Here is a 17,851-nt window from a genome sequence, read left to right on the forward strand (position 1 = left end):
CCTTTACCTGTGAGAACTCCCTTCTGAACAGTGGAGGTTAGGAAATTAGTCCTTAGCTCGGCTTCGTCAGCACAGCCTGGTCCATTCCATCCGCTAGGTTCTAGCGCCACCACTCGGCCTCTCCGCTCCCTGCACATCCCCACCCCAGAGCAGTTACTGACTCCACCGGATGCCGGCTTCGTACCAGGTTTTTTCTTAAGGTTCGTCACACAGATCTCAAAGAATTACAAATGTTAATAAGTAGATGCCATTTCCCCACCAGATTGGCAACGAGCTTCTGTCGTTCTCCCGTGTTGGGGAGGTACAGCTGCAGTATCCACCTGTGCCCGGCAGGACTGGGTATGTGTGAAGAACTAAAAGGCGTGTAGTCCGGCAGTTTGCATCTGGAGCCCTGCACGTTCCCTTCATGCCCTCAGATCAGGTAAATCTGCTCCCAGGGAAGTCACTTTTTTATTTTAGAGAGACTTTTGCTATCGGGTATGTATACTCGCTGGGAGACAGAAAGCATTACCCCCCGGGGGGATGACCACCCCTTCTCTGCCATTCTCCTTTTGGGATTCTAGGCATGCAGGTACATACACCTGGCATGAGTTTTAAGCCACTGGGTCTGGGACTCAAACTGCAGTCAACTACGTGGGAGTCCAGTGATGTAACCACTACTCCATCTGCTGGTCCACTACAATATGTCAGCATGTATGTGTATATACACACACACCATTCTGTATTATCTTTATTTTCTTCCATGAGAGAGAAACAGCACCGCTTGATGGGGCATGGGCATACCACAATCCCTTCCCCTCCATCTCTCTATCTCACCGGGATTTGGGGCACTCACATACACATACCTGCTGTGTTTTGCAGACCGCCAGGGCTGGGATTCACGCTGCAGCTTGTCATGAGGGGTCCAGCTTTCTATGCGCAGGGCTCAACTGCTGCCCTTCAGGGCCGGCCCCCTCCTTGCATCTTGACAAGGTCATCTCACTGTTCCTTTATGCTATGATACATATTGATTTTAATTTTAAGATTTTGACTTAAAATTTATTTAAATTATAAGTATATAAATGTAAGTGTATACTATATATTTATTTAAAAGTTAATTTGCATTGACAATCTTTGTTGTCTACTGTAAATGAATTTACCCACTAGTGAATTTACCAGCATTAAAAATATCAGACTATGGGGGCTGGAAGGTGGCTTGGTGGTTAAGGGTGCTGGACTCCCACATGGCTGACTATGGTTCGAGTCCCAGACCTGGCAGCTTGCTCTCTCTTTCTATCCCTCTGTGGTCAAATTGAAATGAATGAATGAATGAATAAAGTAAATAAAATCATTAAAAGATATCAGATTATGTAGAACTTGTGGCATGTTAGGTTCTTTTTTTTTCAAATTTGCTATATGATACATGCACTCACTGGAGACAGAGACAGACAGACAGACAGAGAATACAACCCCTGGGGGAGGGCCATGTCGTAGTCCCTTCTCCATTCTCCTCTCAGGATTTTGGGCAAGTATGCACACGCGCCCGGCATGAGTTTTAAGCCACTGGGTCCGGGACTTGAACCACAATCGGTCATGTGGGATCCAGCCATTTCAACCTCTATGCACATGCTGGCCTTAGACTCTGTTTTAAACATAGGTCGGATTCCATGGAAATGAACACCACTGCAGAAGCCAGGAAGCGGCATAGTGGTTATGGCGCTGGACTTCCACATGGCCAACCATGATTTGAATCCCAGACCCGGTGTCTTGTTTTCCCACTCTCCCTCCCCACCACTCCTTTCTTTCTCTTTCTGGTGAGCACACATGCCCTATAACAAATTTAAAAAATAGTAAATGGGGCCAGTAGATGGCGTAACGGTTATGTTACTGGACTCCCACATAGTCAACTGTGGTTCAAGTCCCGGACCCAGTGGCTTAAAACTCATGCTGGTGTGTGTGCATGTGTGCCCAGAATCCTAAGAGGAGAATGGAGAAGGGATTGTGGTGTGGCCATCCCCCCTGGGAGGTAATTTCTTGCCTTCTGTCTCTCTGGCAAGTACATGTGCCCTATAGCAAAAATCTCTCTAAAAATAATACTTTTTTTGTAATTTTTAAAAGTAAATATTGTTGAGAAATATTTAATACAACAGACATTCTCAAAGTACAAAATAACCCATTGCGACTGTAGCCAGTGGTAAACAAGCCTACATGATGATAACAGCCAACATTCTTGGTCCTCACAGGTACCGGGCTAGGTGTGTTTACTTGTGGCTCAAACCTCCCGACTAGATACTTACACTGTCCCCATTTTACAGAGGAGGGATGAAGACTTCGAGAAATTAGGTCGACTTTCCAAGGTCACGCAGCTAGCCAGCCAGTGACTGAACCAGAATTCACGTCCCGGCTTGTTTTATGCCAAAACTCATGTTTAATCATAACGCTATACTGAGTTTTCTGTCCAGAAATAATACAAGCACGGCCTGTCACCTCCAAGGCGGACTGCCAGGCGTCAGGACTGCGGCTGCGAGCAGGCTGTCAGCTCCACAGTGCCCCTGGAGGCCATTCTCTGTACTGCTGGGCGTATAGCCCGCAGACAGGTCCTCCCAGACTCGCTCTTAGCCAGAGGGTTTTCTGTTGGGTTCTGCCATTTCTTGGTCCTAGCACAAGAACTAGAAGGATGAAGGAGCAGAGTGATTTTCTTTTCCTGCTCGGCGGTGTCCTGGCCGTGGCAGTGGTGGCGAGACATGGTGGTGGTGTCGGTGGGTGGAGACTCTGACTCCTCTGCACTGGCAGCCCCCACAGCTCCGTGGCAGAGGTGGGCTTAACACTGGGGCAGGAGCTGGTCCAGGTCTTCAGATGACAACCCCTTCCCTGTTCTCTAGCTTCTTCCTCCCTAATCTCTTCCGTTCTTGCGATCCTTTCATATTTTTATAACCAACCCCTGGGATTAGATCTCTGCTAGGCATATCCAGAGCGGTTTCCATTTTCCTGACTGGCCACGGACTGACGCATTCTGTCACTAAAATTATATAAATATTTATGTAGAATGTTTTAGAACGACCGATATTTTAATATATGAAAGGAATAGGATACAAGGAGATGCTTTTCTTGAGGGGGAGAGCAAACGGTTTGCGTTTCGTCTCTCATGCATGGTGCAACCAGCTGGTAGTCTGTAAGTTATACAAGTAACCAGGAGTGAAAAGACTTATTCATTCAAGACATACGTTTTTAATGGGGCAATTACGTTATACTGAGCATTTAGTTATTAATCGTGGGAAAACAATTAGACAACTAGCTCTAACATAGATTACATAACTTAAAACTAGAATAAATATGGTCATTTAGAGTAGACTCCACGCTTCCTCTTGTCCTTCACAAAAGGGTCCGCAATTTACTATAATCCACTAAGAAACATCTAAATGGGAAGAAACAGAGAAGCATTTTTTTTATTAGTGTCACTGACTTTTAAAAACAGAAAGTGGTCAAATTATAGAACCTGAAACTTAACAGTGGTCACAAAAATCTATATATAGTTATTTGGGATTTTACACAGCTATGATTAGAGAGAAACCAATATATTTTAAGAGCCATACATTTGTCTCCTGAATCAATAGTCTCCCTTTCTGAAAACAGTAACGTATGCAGCTAAGCACAACCGACTGGCAGTGCACTCCCGCGTCACTGATGGGAGTGAGCGAAAAGCGGGCTATTTGAACATGTCCGGTCTGACCACAGGAGGAACGAAGAGCACAATAATCAGGTTTACTGAAAATACCAAGGTGGAATTAAAATAAAAACTTTACCTTATACCTAAATTCAAAAGAGGAGCAAAAGTTTTTATTTTTAATTTGCCAGAGGGCATATGTGCTGGCCACAGAGAGACACGTCCCCGTGGGGGACGGCCATGCCACCATCCCACCTCCTCCGTCCCCCTCCCCTTTGAGGATTCTGGGTACACACATGGTGCCTGGTGTGCTTCTGAAGCCACCAGATCCAAGACTGGGACCGTGCAGGAGGCCATGAGGGACCTAACTGCCCCAACCCCACACCCCGAGCTGGCCGAGAGTAAACGTAATTGATGTGCATATTTTATAGACAAAAAGATGTGGAAGGACATGCAGCAACAGATATGCGGTGGCCAGCCAGAAAAACAGAAGCCACTCTGGATAGGCCAAGCAGAGATCCTGTCTGTGGGTGGTGATATTTCAGATCGATTTCTTTTGTTTCCCCTCTTCATAATTCTCTATTTTCCGTGTGAATATAAACAAGGTTGTGGATAAATGGAATTAAGGTACACGTTTACTTTTTCTATAAACTTTTGGAAGCCCTCTTGTGTCTAATTACGAAAGGAAGATGGGAGAACGTCTATAAACTTTTGGAAGCCCTCTTGTGTCTTAGCTAATTACGAAAGGAAGATGGGAGGAGAACGACTAGCTCAGCAAGATAATAACTGACCCCTTCCCAAATGTCGTTTTTATTCGCTTCAGTGTTCACACCACCTCCTGTGGAACCTGCATCCAGGTGAGCACCTGGGAGATCCCTGCCCTCCTGACGGTTAAAGCCCACACCACTAAAGCCCCTTGTCAGGTCGCTTGCCCGCCCAGTGAAGAGCTGGGACCAGAACCATGGCCTCCTGGATTCTGGTTTAGACCTCTATCACAAAACGTAAAATATACAAATCTAGGCAGCGCGGGGGACCTGAGTAGCCATCAGCAGCGTTACCTTCAGGATCTCGCAGGGCGCGGCGTCGGGCGGCACGGGTCTGCCACGGTGTTTGGAATATTCGGTTATCAAGACTGAGGCTTCATCTACACTATGGGATCAGGAAGGAAAGAGGGCATGAGGGAAATCTGACAGTGATAAATGTGCTCCCCGTCTGGATGTGGCGAGGCTTCCCAGGTGTGCACTCAGGCCCAAAGTCAGCGAACTGTGTGTCAGGCAGGTGCCGCTCATCACACATTGGGGGTGCTGGAGTGGTAAGGCCAAGGGACGCGCACAGGGAAGGTCCTGGGCTTGTGTCTCAGGACTTCCTGTGTACACTGGATGTGCACATGTGTGTCCACAATCCGGCCAGCTGTGGCTGGGGTGGGTATCGATTGGGGCAAAAGGACCCTGTCAGGGGAGCCTGTCTCTCTGCCTGTCTCTCTCACAGTAGAAATAGAGTTAAATAAATACTCATCAAGTGACAATTTGTCATTACGGCTGGATTACCAGTGATAGCGGGCTGAAAGAAAGCCATGTGTGGTGACGGGAGACGGCTGCCTTCCCAGTTCACATTTGTGGCCACAATCCGGCCAGCTGTGGCTGGGGTGGTTATCGATTGGGGCAAAAGGACCCTGTCAGGGGAGCCTGTCTCTCTGCCTGTCTCTCACAGTAGAAATAGAGTTAAATAAATACTCATCAAGTGACAATTTGTCATTACGGCTGGATTACCAGTGATAGCGGGCTGAAAGAAAGCCATGTGTGGTGACGGGAGACGGCTGCCTTCCCAGCGATCGGGCCAGCGAGACCCGGTGCAGGGACGGATCCGGTCAACGTGGCTTTCCCTCTCAGTGTCAGCCCACTTCTTCCTACCCCTTCTCATCTTCCCAGTCTGTCCCCTGGCTCTATCCCAAGAAGTTGATTGCTCCTAAATGTGTGTGTGATGGAAAACTAAATAACCAGTCTTGGTGAAAATTAAGTCATCGACGCTCTGTGCAAATGTGTAAGGGACACAGTTGTAATTTGGGGCTTAGAACAGGACTCTGGCAATTCAGACGGCCCGCTTAACTGTCTGGTTCCGAGTTCATGCTCCGAAGGACTGGGTTACAAGACTACCAGCCTCTGGGCTACACTTCATATATGGCACTTTCAGTGACAACAAAACAGCTCTACAATTGGTTGACATTTCCCTTCAACGTAGAAATAAATGTTAAGGAAATTCTACAGTAAGGTTTTGTGTTTTTTAATTAACTTACCTTAAGTCATTTGCCAAATAGTTTACTAGTTCCCTGACGTTGTTGGTATTTATCGTGTGCAATTTCAACACTTCGAAGTATTTTGTCTTTGCCAAAACACCAAACTCCTTCTTATTTATGATGTTATTCAGGATCAGATTTCTAACCTATAGGACGACAGGCACAACTACATCAAAATGTGTTAGGTCCCAAACCCTTGTTCAATACCGTGAGGTTTCTGACCATCGGGAGTTGGACCACACTTGTCTTATGACCAGGCCTCCCTTTTGAGAGGTGGCCAAGAGAATGGAGAAGTGGCTTTGACCTATTTCAGAATATAGTTAATAAATAAAAAGCAACTTGAGGGCCAGCAGATGGCATAGCAGTTATGTTGCTGGACTCCCACATGGCCGACTATGGTTCGAGTCCTGGACTCAGCGGCCTGAAACTCATACCGGGCGCATATGTGTGCTTGTTCAAGATCCCAGAAGCAGAATGGAGGAGAAGGGATGGCGGCATGGCCGGCACCCCTGGGGTGTGATTTCTCACTTTTCCTCTCACTGTCTCTGTCTCTCCCTCCCTCCCCAGCAAGCACACATGCACTAAGGCAAAAAAAACCTCTTTTAAAAAAGCAGTTGTTGCTAAGCACTTTGAGACATTTTATAAGAACGGTTACACATTTCCTAATGAGCACAGCAGTAGACGAGACAGTCAGGGTTCCTTCCCTTTAAAACATCTCCTGAGGGCCAGCCAGTGGTACAGCGGTTAAAGTGGCTGGATCCCACATGACCAACTCTGGGGTTCAAGTCCCCGACCGGAGGGCTTGAAAAGCATATGGAGGGTGTGTGCGTGTGTGCCCCAAATCCCAGGAGGAGAATGGAGGAGAAGTGACTCTGGCATGGCCACCCCAGGGGGGGTGCTTCCTCACTCTCCCTCTTTCTCTTTGTGTCTTTCTCTGGCAAGTGCACATTTTATAACAAATTAAAAAAAATTGTACTGAGGTTTTAATAAAAGCAACATAGTTTTGTATATTAATAAGCAGCTAGAAACCATGGTTCTCAGTCTGGGTTTAGGGAAAGCGATGGCCTTCGAGTACGAAGTTTCCACGGGAGGAGAGACTGCTCTTACCTGATGTGAAAACCCCGCCAGCTGGCCGGCACTCATGTGCTCTTCCAACTGCTGTAGCACAGTCTGGGGGTCGCAGGAGCCCAGAAAGTTCTAGAGAAAAAGCATGATAAACGGAAAGGTATGTCTTCTCTTAATTCCTGTCATGTCTGGGATGTCTTTTATTTTTCAATTAGAACTATCTTAAAAAATTCCAACTATAGGAAAAACACTTTTATGAACAAAAAACACTTTTACGAACATTTATGAAGAATATGAGGAAAAAAAACAGCGTTTTGTAAACAGTAAGTGCTGTTTAGCAGGCATTTTGTCGTTCGAAGTGCCAAGAAGAATTTATTTAAGTCCTGAGATTCCGAAAAGAACAAGGGATGAATTTATGAATAATCAAAAAAGAAAAAGAAAAGGCAAAGACAAGAGCACAGATGGCTTTGAAAAAGAATCCCATTAATAGACCAACTGCCGAAAATACGCATGTGTGTTTGTATCGACCTCTGCTCACGTATCTAGTGGGGGAAGTGACTAGAACATTCCCAAAACCAGTTCTGAGCTGGGAGAGGCGTTTAACAGACACTAGCACGGACAGCTATGGGGCACGGCATATCTGTGGCTTGCCTGCCAGGCAGGGCATGTGTGCTCTGAGGACCCGTACCCTACGCTGTAAAGACGTACAAAGATGAAATGTAAATCAAAAGAAAAAAACCCTTTCTTCTATTTATTCACACAATACAAGAAGTGAGAGTTAGTTATTTTTAAAAGCTCTATCCTCGGAATGTTCGGGGCTCCTTTTTGTTGGGCACCCACACACAAAATCTGCCTCTCGTCCTCTGTCTCCCACACCCTGTCGCTGAGTCAGGCATCCCGCTCAGCTCGAGCGTCATCAGCACCCGCCTCCCTTGGGTACTTCCCCTCAGCTTTCCTGCTTACCCACAAGGCTGCCCGCAGGGGAAAAGTGAGAGAAACTGCTTAGCAGATGCGACAGCTTCCTGAGCTCCCTCTCCTGGCGCCTCTCTCCTCTGATCAAGCCCACGTGGGTTAACAGCTTAGCCCGTCTAAAATACCACTGCTGTCATTTCACTTGACTCTTTCCAAGAAAGTCAATCACTCCCCACTGATAAACGAATAAGGTCCAAACCCCTTTGAAGACACCAGTCAGCGGGACCTGAATCTTTCTGTCTCATTGCCCACGAAGCCCCCGCACAAACGTCCTTCCTCCCTCACACTGAGGATGCTTTACGGGTTTGGTGAAAAGACACAACCATATCAGGGACATGCAGAGGGAGCGCCTGTCCCCGGGGGGCCCCAGAGGAATGAGGTGTGAGATACCTTGATTTGCTGGTGTCTCTTTTCTGAGTGGGGCATGAGCATCAGACAAGCCAGTGCAAAGGCCGGAAGCTCTAGCTGGACATACTGCCTGGCGACTCCGATCATGTCGAGATCATCTGAGACCGGACACCTTCGAGAGAGAGCACACTGATGAGTTAATAACTGTCCGTCCCGTGGGTGGCATGCCACGTGGCAAAGGTGCCTGCCTGCAGGGATGCAGACTGTCGTTTGCTACTATGACTGTGCCGGGAAGCCGTGAATGCCAAAAGAGAAATTCTCAGAACACTAAAATCTACGAGGCATAACTGTATGATTTAAGGGAGTCACAGGGGCTGGCAGGTGGTATAGTGATTAAGGTGCAGGACTCCCACCTGGCCAACTGTGGGTCAAGTCCCCAACCTGGCAGCTTGAAATCTCACCAGGTGTATGTATGTGCTTGCTCAAAATCCCAAGGAAGAGAATGGAGGAGAAGGGATGGTGGTGTGGCCATTTCCCTGGGGGTGATTTCTCACTTTCTCCCTGTCTCTCTCTCACTCTGTTGAGCACACATGCCCTATAGCAAAAAACTAAAATAATAATGATAGTAATAATAGTAGAGATATCTTGTTATAGAAACAAACGTTAAGAGGTGTCTATTAGAAAGGAACTTTATAAGGAACACATTCTATTCTTCTGCCAGGAAAACAAAGAGTTGACTTACTCTAAGACAGCGACGAGACTCTCACGACAGTCGGATAACTGGCCGGGGCTCAAAGGACAAGAGGCTGCAATGAAAAGCAACAATGATGCACGCACTCTGGACTGCAAATGCTGCCGAGGTTGCGGAGGGGAGAAAAGTACCTGACAGGAGCGGTAGCTGTATCACACGCTGCCACGCTTTGCTGAAGTAGGGGACCTGTGGGAACAAGGCGATTGAAGAACTCGTGTTTGGGATATTGCGAACTTTACTTAACGGGCACAAAACTCCGTTTAAAGCCTGGGCGCTGAGACCACAGTCATGAGCTGCTATGTCTGAGATGACGAACGTTCTAGGGTCATTTTCTATGTACTGACTATTTTCAGAACTCAGGGTAGCGTCCTGGCTGATCCACTGCGGTTCACTCTGCAGTGTCAGAGCCCGAGGGAGAATGAACAAGGCCTGCCACACGCCAGGCACACTGTCAGGGCCGCGGGAACGGGGAAGGAGGTGAGAGAAAGACATCCAACGAAGTGGAGAAAGAAAGAACATAATCTTCCATCAGCAGTGCTTTGGGCTGGCCCAGTAGCCTAACGGAAAGGAAGCTGGACCCCCCCACATGCCCAGCCATGGTTCGAATCCCGGCCCCAGGGCCTTGAAAGACACATCTGTACATGTGTGTGCGTGGCCCTGACGGGATGGAAAAATGGAGGCAGGACTGCAGTGCGACCATGCCCCCACTGAGGGGGTGTCCCCACCCTCACACCTGTTTCTCTCTGGTAAGTGCAGGCCCACATGTATGCATGCTTGTGTAACAGGAATGTTCTAGAAGGAGACATAAGAAATTGTCAATAGTAGTTACTTCTGGGAAGATGATTATGAAGTGAAATAAAGGAGAATTTTCATGTTTTACTCTGCATGTTCTTCTATCATTCAAATTCATTAAACAATGAAGAAACTGAACATTTCCCTTTTTTAAAAGAATTATTTAATTTAATTTTATTCATTGTCATTATTTTATTTATTTTTTTTTTTTGGAGTTGACCAGAGAGAGAAAAAGAAAGTGAGAAAGCAAGCTGCCAGGTCTAGGACTCAAACCATGGTCGGCCAAGTTGGGAGTCCAGCACCTTAACCACCACGCCACCTGCCAGCCCTAAATCTGCACATTTCTATAAAATACATAATAATGACCATGGAATGTACAACTTGTGAAGCTTAGAAAGCACATGGTCTCTGACTTTGGAGATGTTTAAAATCTACAAGCGGCAGGCCAGTGTATAATGAGGTGACACCGTGACAAACGCTAGCCTAACGTGACTTATGAGCCTGGGGACCTAGGAACGCGATGTCTAGTGCCCCGAGTCCAGACACACTCTCCTGGAATATCAGGCAGTTTTGTTCTGGACTGGGAAGCTGACAGCTTGGCCCAGTGGACCCAGCAGTCAGGGGCTAGCAGGCCTCAGAGTAACTTCAATAACGTTTTCTTAAACTACATACCTGCCATAAAGAATGGACACTGGAAATGGCTGTTAGCACTTTCCTTAGGTAAGGAATCTGTAAAAAAAATAATTAAGTTCTAGAGACCACCAAAATGGAACATTTCAACATGAAAAGCTGGATTCTGAAAGCTTCAGGAGACGTGCACGTCCAAGTTCGCAAGCATCACAAAAGACCAGGGGCCTTCCATTTGTTTCCGGGGCAGTTATGTCATTCCTGGGTCTGCACTCGCTCTGGCCCAGGGCCAGTTCTTACGCTTGACCTGAGCCCAGCGGAGTGCAGCGTCGGCTCGCGTTGGCTCACGTCGGCTCAGCACGTGTCAGTGAGCGCAGTTCAGGGGACCCGTCGGAGCTTTCAAGCCACCGGTATAGGGCACTGGTCGTTCTTACCATACTGAAGCCAAGAAGCTTTTGCAGGAGTCCATTCCAAAGCTGCAGGTCATAGATTTTGTACTCTAAACAAAGCTCAGCCACCAGTCTCACCGCCTGACACCAACGAGGAGAAAAAGAAAAGAAAATCATGCCACTTCAGGTACCATTCAATCAGAGGCCCTGCGGAAAAAGCTGCACAGCTGACTACAGAGCACGCTCATCTGGGAAAGCCACCGCCCACTTTCAGTGACGGCTCCCATCTTTTTAATGGTAGAAACAAGAGAGATCACTCTTCCCTTGCTGTCATGGGCTCGCAGACAACACCTCAGGATTCCTCCTCCTCTGTGTAAGAACGGTCTGCCTGGGGGGGACCAGCAGTTGGTGTAATGCCTACATCACTGGACTCCCATGTAGTCAACCACGGTTCAAGTCCCGGACCCAGTGGCTTAAACTCACGTTGGGCATGTGTGCGTGCGTGCCCAAGATCCCGAGAGGAGAATGGAGAAGGGGTTGTGGCACGGCCATCCCCTGGGGGGGGGGGGGATTTCTCACTTTCTGTCTCTCTGTCTCTCTCTTTCTGGTGAGCACACACACCCTATAGCAAAAATCTCTCAAAAAAAAAAAAAAGAAGAAGAAGAAGAACGGTCTGCCTAGGGGTTGGTAGGTGGCCTGGTGGTCAAGGCACTGGACTCCCACATGGACAACCATGGTTCGCGTGCTAGACCTGGCGGCTTGCTTTCTTATTCCTCTCTTTCTGGTCAACTTAAAAAAAACAATAAAAATAAATAAAACAAAATTAAATTAAAAAAAAAAAAAAAGAAAAACAGCCTGACAGTTGTCCCATCTCCGTCCCGCCCCAGGGCCCCTGTGGAAGACTGCACTCCCAGAACAGGGAGAGAGACATCCCACTTCCTGGTACGGGACAGCAAGTGAGCAGAGACAGGCTGCGGGAGAAGCTCTACAAGTGCTGTTGCCGGGTCGGGGACTCGAGGTCTGGGCTTTCGGGAAGAGGTAAGAGGACCTCCCGTTGCCTTTCCCACCCACCCACCCACCAGGCTAGGCAAGTAGAAAGGGCCTCAGAGCAGTAGCCTTGTTTGGGGACAGAGTCTGGGCTACTAGGTCCACAGTACAGAGGTAACGTGCTGCTCGAGAGAAGCCAGATCCCCCACCGAGGGATGAGGGCTCGAGTCCCAGCTGGGTCAGCTGAAACACACAGGTGCTCACACGTGCAGGGATTCACACACACAGGTGCTCACACGTGCAGGGATTCACACACACAGGTGCTCACATGTGCAGGGGCTCACATGTGCAGGGACTCACACACGCAGGTGCTCTAACATGCAGGGATTCGGGCACACAGGCACTCACACACGCAGGCGCTCACGCACACAGGTGCTCACATGTGCAGGGATTCACACACACAGGTGCTCACACGTGCAGGGATTCACACACACAGGTGCTCACACAGGTGCCTCAGATCAGACAGCCTTCGGACCAATGGAAGGGAACTGTGGCATGGCCAGGCCTGGGAAGGCACTCATCTCTCTCACATGTGCATAAAAGTAACATTTTTTAAGGGTTCCTCGGGACTAGCAGATGGTGTAATGGTTACGTCGCTGGACTCCCACATAGTCAACCATGGTTTGAGTCCTGGACCTGGTGGCTTCAAAGCCATGCTGGGTGTGTGCACGCATGCCCAAAATCCCAAGAGGAGAATGGAGGAGAAGAGACTGCGGTGTGGCCATCCCCCCTGGGGGGTGATTTCTTGCTTTCTGTCTCTCCAGTGAGCACACAGGCCCTATAGCAAAAATCTCTCTCTAAAAGAAGGGTTTCACTGTGTTTGGTTTTTCCCAGGCACTGGGGTGGTGGCAGGTACCAGCGTGAAGAGCTTGTGAGAAGATGGCCAGCCCCCGAAGGCCCAGTGTACGTACCATGGACTCATGACTGTGGTTTCTCCACAGGCCCTTAATCATACCTTCCTTAGGGCTGTTGCAAAACAACTCGTATGTGATAGGGATATTCAAAGTCTCAAATGATGCCAGAAAAGTTATACATTTCAAATAAGATCTGGAAAACAGAGGCTTTGGTAAGAATCATTCTCATAGGCCAAGTTTACATAGAAAACAAAAGTCGTGATATGGAAATATTAACCCGTTTGTTTTTAAATGCCCATTAAAGGCTTCTAACTATACCCAGTGAATATACAATTAGATAAACCATTCTGAGAAAGAGGAAAACATTGTTTCTAAATGTCTCTAAAAACCGATGGAAACAAGGTCTGAAAGGTTTCTTTCTTTCCTTTTAGCCAAAAAGTCAGAGATATTCAGGGTAATGGAACTATATTTACATAGTTCCTCCAATGCACTTATAAATGAATGGGGCTAACCCTCCCCCCCCAATAATATGTATCCTATTTCTTTCTTTCTTTTTTTTTTTTTTGGAGACAGATTCTCACTATGTTGCTCAGGCTGGCCTCGAACTCATGACCCTCCTTGTCTCAGCCTTGAAGTAGTTGGAGACACAGGAGTGTGCCACTGCACTGGGCTCGTTTAGGATTTCTCGGCACTGTTAATACAAGTCTACTTACTTCACTTCTTCGAGGGGCTTTTTGAAGAGCGATTCTACAGTTTCCTTGTCAGCCAGGTGGAGGAGACACTGAAGCGCCCGGGCTCGGTGGGCGTACGTTAACTGACGCGTGCCTAACGTCTGCAAAACCAGGAGGGGCGGGGGGCGCACACCCGCAGTTACAGTTGGGTAAATGAGCCTCAACAGTGACCACAAAAACAACACAACTAAAAAAAAGTCGAGTCGATCTCTGCCCTTAAGGAGCGCACCCTGCAGAACAGAAGTTCCCAACAGGCCATCAATCCACGGAGCCCCGGAGGACATCCTGGACGCTCCTGCAGGAGAGAGAGGGCCACTGTTTTCATAATAATTCTAAGATGGGACCAGCAGTTGGCATAATGGCTACATCGCTGGATCCCATGTGGTTGACTTTGCATGGAACACCATTTTTACTTGAAAGAATGACTGCAAGGCAAATTAATATGGAAAGGAAAAGGATTTTGCTTTCTTCCTGTCGTGGACTTAGAATCACCATGTTAGGGGTCAGCCTCACAGCTTAGTGGTCAAAGGAGCCAGATCCCATATGGCCAACTGTGGTTCAAATCCTGACCCCGGTGGCTTAAAAACCATGTAGGCACACATGTGTACCTCAGATCCAAATAGGAAAGAGAAATGGGGGAGGAATTATGACGTGACCACACCCCACTAGGGTGCTTCCTCCCTCTCTGGTTAGTGCGTGCTCCCTTTGGCAACTAAAAGGAACACAGAGAGAAGAGCCAGTGTGCCAGACTTCCTCGCTCTCCTCCCTTCTCTCCAGAGCCTGCTGCTCCAGCCCTTCCTCAGCCTCTGTTCCATCACCAGCCTCAGAGGTCCGGCAGCATTTAGGAGAAAGAGGAAGTGGAGTCTGGTTTGTTTAGACAGTAGAGGGGGGTGTCGCAAATGGGCCAGGAGGACATTACACTGGGACTCCAGGTCCCATGGAGCTGCTCTTGGGCCAGTTTGTCTGGTCCCCTGGTGTCAGGAATGCGGACTGAGCAGGGCGTGAATACACCTGTGCATGCAGACGACCTGTGGGGACTGTGGGCAGGTGCGCTGCTCAGCGCTAAGCGGGTGTTCCACAGGCCAGCACTGAGCAGAGCGAGGACGAGGACGAGGGCGATCACAACCCGTGTTTACAAAGTAGGCCAGGCGTTTGACTAAATGAGTGCTGGGTCATCTGCTAATAAAATCGGACATAGCAAACAGCAGGAAGAATACTAAGCTAAGACACCTAGACAAGCTTTGGTTAAGTTTGGAGAGCTTACGCTTGTAGCCGACGTTGCGAATACGAACAGCATTCTTGAACTGTAGTCGATCGGGTAAGACAGAAGAAGATAGAAGACTCTGGGGAGAAAAAAACCAATGACGTTTATTGTTTAACCTAGTAATAGATTACCAAAGAGGAAAGTCCTCGGGCCTCTCATACACAGGCTGTTTGGTTTTCCTGTTGAGGGACATTTGATCATCTCTTGAGCCCCTTCACACACACAACAGACTCCAGGCCTCGGCCTCCTCTGATAACCAGCCTCTCTCTACTTACGCGATTGACATGAACAGTAGCTATAAAATATATTGAATGCTAAGTAGAGGGGAGATCTGAGTTTTAGAACCCAGGGCCTTGTTAGTAGCACGTTTCAACTTCCAGACTCAGGGCTGGCCCTCCCAGGGTAGGGCAGATGGGTCAGGCAGGTTGGTGAGCCCATGGGGAGCTTGCAGTGGGAAAGGCAGGAGTTACACACTTTGCATATAGCATGTTCTGGGAACTTCCCTTCTCGCTCTGAGTGGCTCCATCTAAGCCTTCCCACCAGGCCGGTTCAGGTGGGCCCCTCACGTATTACCTCTGGCTCCGACTAAGGTGCATCTGCTCTTAAAAGACTAAATAAAGACGGGGTGGGGTCCAGAGGGAAAATGGGGTAAGTGGGTGGTCAGGTCAGTTCTGCTCCGGACCAGGAGAAATTATTAAAAAACAAAACGAAACATATATTTATTAATTTAATTTTATTTACTTATTCATTTATTTTAATTTGACCAGAGAGAGAGAGACAGTGCGGGGGAAGTAAGAAAGCAAGCCACCAGGTCCAGGACTCAAACTGTGGTTTGCCATGAGGGAGTGTCCAGTGCCTTAACCACCACGCCACCTGCTGGCCCCGGGGAGAAATTCTTTCCTTGGGTTTGTCTTTCTGCATCTTTTCTCACTATCAGATCTTTAAAGTCGAAGTGGGGTTCAGGGCCTCCCAGGCCACTTGACCTACTTTTGGTCTAGGCCAGGAATGACAAAAAGCTGGCATGCGTGCCACCACGCCTCTCCCTGCCGAGCCTGCGCCAAGCATCATTAGTGGGTTACCACATTCTCTCTGACTGGAGCACAGGCAGTCAGATAAGCCAGGAGCGGCCAGACTTGGCACAGCAGACGAGACCAACATGCCTATCTTGGTATCAGTGTAGGGTCAGTGGGCAAATAGGAATCTGGTGGCCCACATCTGAACCCCCCAGAGAACACCCCGGGGCCGAGTCCCAGCTAACAGAACGTCCCTAGCTTGAGATACGCTCTGCTGGAGGCGGTCCAGGAGGAACCCTCAACATTCAGAGGTACTCACTCAGAGCTCAGAGACCGGATCTGGGCTGTCTCTGACCTTCGCTCCCAGAGACCCTCATGGCCACAGATCAATGAACTGATTCTTCTCAGCCACTCTGGCCTAGGTTATACTAAGAATGCCTTTGGAGCCAGGAAGTGGCATGGTGGTTAGAGCAGTAGACTGCCACATGGACCACCATGGTTTGGGTCCCAGACCTGGTAACTTGAAAATCACACCTGGCAGGTGTGCCTAAAATCCCGAGAGAAAAATGGAGAAGGGATAGTAGGCATGGCTGTTCTCCCTGAAGGATGATTTCTCACTTTTCTTCCCTCTGGTGAGCACCTCCCTGAAGGATGATTTCTCACTTTTCTTCCACATACACCTTATGGCAAAAAAAAAAAGACTTTAAAAACCAACCTCTGGGGGCAGGCAGGCAGGTGGAGTGCTGGTTAAAGGAGCTGAATTCCCACATGGCCAACCGTGGTTCAAGCCCTGGACCTGGTGGCTCGTTTTCTCACTTTCTCTCGTCAAATTAAAAACTAATAATAACAAATAGAATTAACTACATAAATAATTTAAAAAAGAATTCTAAAAAAAAGCCATCTGAAAATATACTGTTAAGATTCCTGACTCTGGTGTGCATGAAGACATAGACAAATGTAAGTAAAGGAAGAGATTACCTTCGTAGTGCTTCATCTTCTTGAAGTTCAAATAATTCTGATGGGTTCTTTGAAGAAAAAAATAAAAGAATAAAAAGTCAAAACCTGGAGAAAGTGTGTGACTATACAATTTCACCTTATCTGGAAATCTACCAGATGAAAAACTCAAATGTAAAATTATGTTATAAAAGAAATCACTGGGATCAGCAGATGGCTTAATGGTTATGTCACTGGAATCCCTGGAACTGCGGTTTGAGTCCTGGACCCAGCAGCTTGAAACTCACGCTGAACATGTGTGCGTGCATGCCGAAAACCTCTAGAGGAGGATGGAGGAGAAGGGACCGGGGCATGGTTTCTCACTTCCGGTCTCTGTCTTTCTCTTTCTGGCGAGCGCAAGTACCCTATAGCAAAAATCTTTCTAATAAAAATAATAACAACTGGGACCAGCAAATGATGCAATGGTTATATCGCTAGACTCCCACATAGTCAACTGCGGTCTGAGTCCGGGACCTGGCGGCTTAAAACTCATGCTGGGACGTGTGTGTGCGTATGTGTGCTCAAAATCTGGAGAGGAGAATGGAGGAGAAGGAACTGCGGCATGGATGTCCCCTCTGGGGGGTGATTTCTCGCTTTCTGTCTCCATCTCTTCAGCGAGTGCATGCGCCCTATAACAAAAATCTCTCTCTAAAAAAAGTACTATGAGAGCAAGTAATGAAACAAGAATGACAAAATGTTACTGAACTGGCGGATGTGGGTGATAGCTATGAATTCTTGCAACTTTTGTGCACGTTTAAAATGATCTCACGGGGGAGCGGCGGGAAGAAGGGCATGGTGGTTAAGGCACTGGACCCCCACCCAGCCGGCCACAATTTAAGTGCCGGACCTGGTGGCTTGCTTTCCCACTTTCCTTCTCTCTCTCCTTCTCTCTCTGTCTGCCGCCTCCCTCTGGTGAGTGCATGTGCACTATAGTGAACAAACCACTACTACTACTACTACTAATTCATAAAATTAAATAAATAATAATTTAAAAAGAAATGATTTCGCAGGGCCAACAGGTGGTGTAGTGGTTAAGGTGCTGAACTCCCACACGGGCAACTGTGGTTTG

General features: G+C 47.8%; 1 protein-coding gene across 1 annotated transcript in view; it reads right to left on the reverse strand.

Moving 5' to 3' along the window:
• Positions 1–2,448: 2,448 nt before the first annotated feature.
• The window catches only part of KNTC1 (kinetochore associated 1), an 81,142-nt gene continuing 65,739 nt past the window's right edge, over positions 2,449–17,851 (reverse strand). The window contains 13 exon segments of the mRNA XM_014588104.2: positions 2,449–3,394; positions 4,702–4,792; positions 5,937–6,082; positions 7,044–7,133; positions 8,364–8,493; positions 9,064–9,127; positions 9,204–9,258; positions 10,537–10,593; positions 10,926–11,021; positions 12,839–12,974; positions 13,495–13,613; positions 14,777–14,855; positions 16,768–16,814. Coding sequence (XP_014443590.1) covers positions 3,374–3,394; positions 4,702–4,792; positions 5,937–6,082; positions 7,044–7,133; positions 8,364–8,493; positions 9,064–9,127; positions 9,204–9,258; positions 10,537–10,593; positions 10,926–11,021; positions 12,839–12,974; positions 13,495–13,613; positions 14,777–14,855; positions 16,768–16,814 — 1,131 coding nt within the window. The 3' untranslated portion in view covers positions 2,449–3,373.

The sequence above is a fragment of the Tupaia chinensis genome, unplaced genomic scaffold (genome assembly GCF_000334495.1).
Source record: "Tupaia chinensis unplaced genomic scaffold, TupChi_1.0 Scaffold000258_1, whole genome shotgun sequence".
NCBI classification, from domain to species: Eukaryota; Metazoa; Chordata; class Mammalia; order Scandentia; family Tupaiidae; genus Tupaia; species Tupaia belangeri.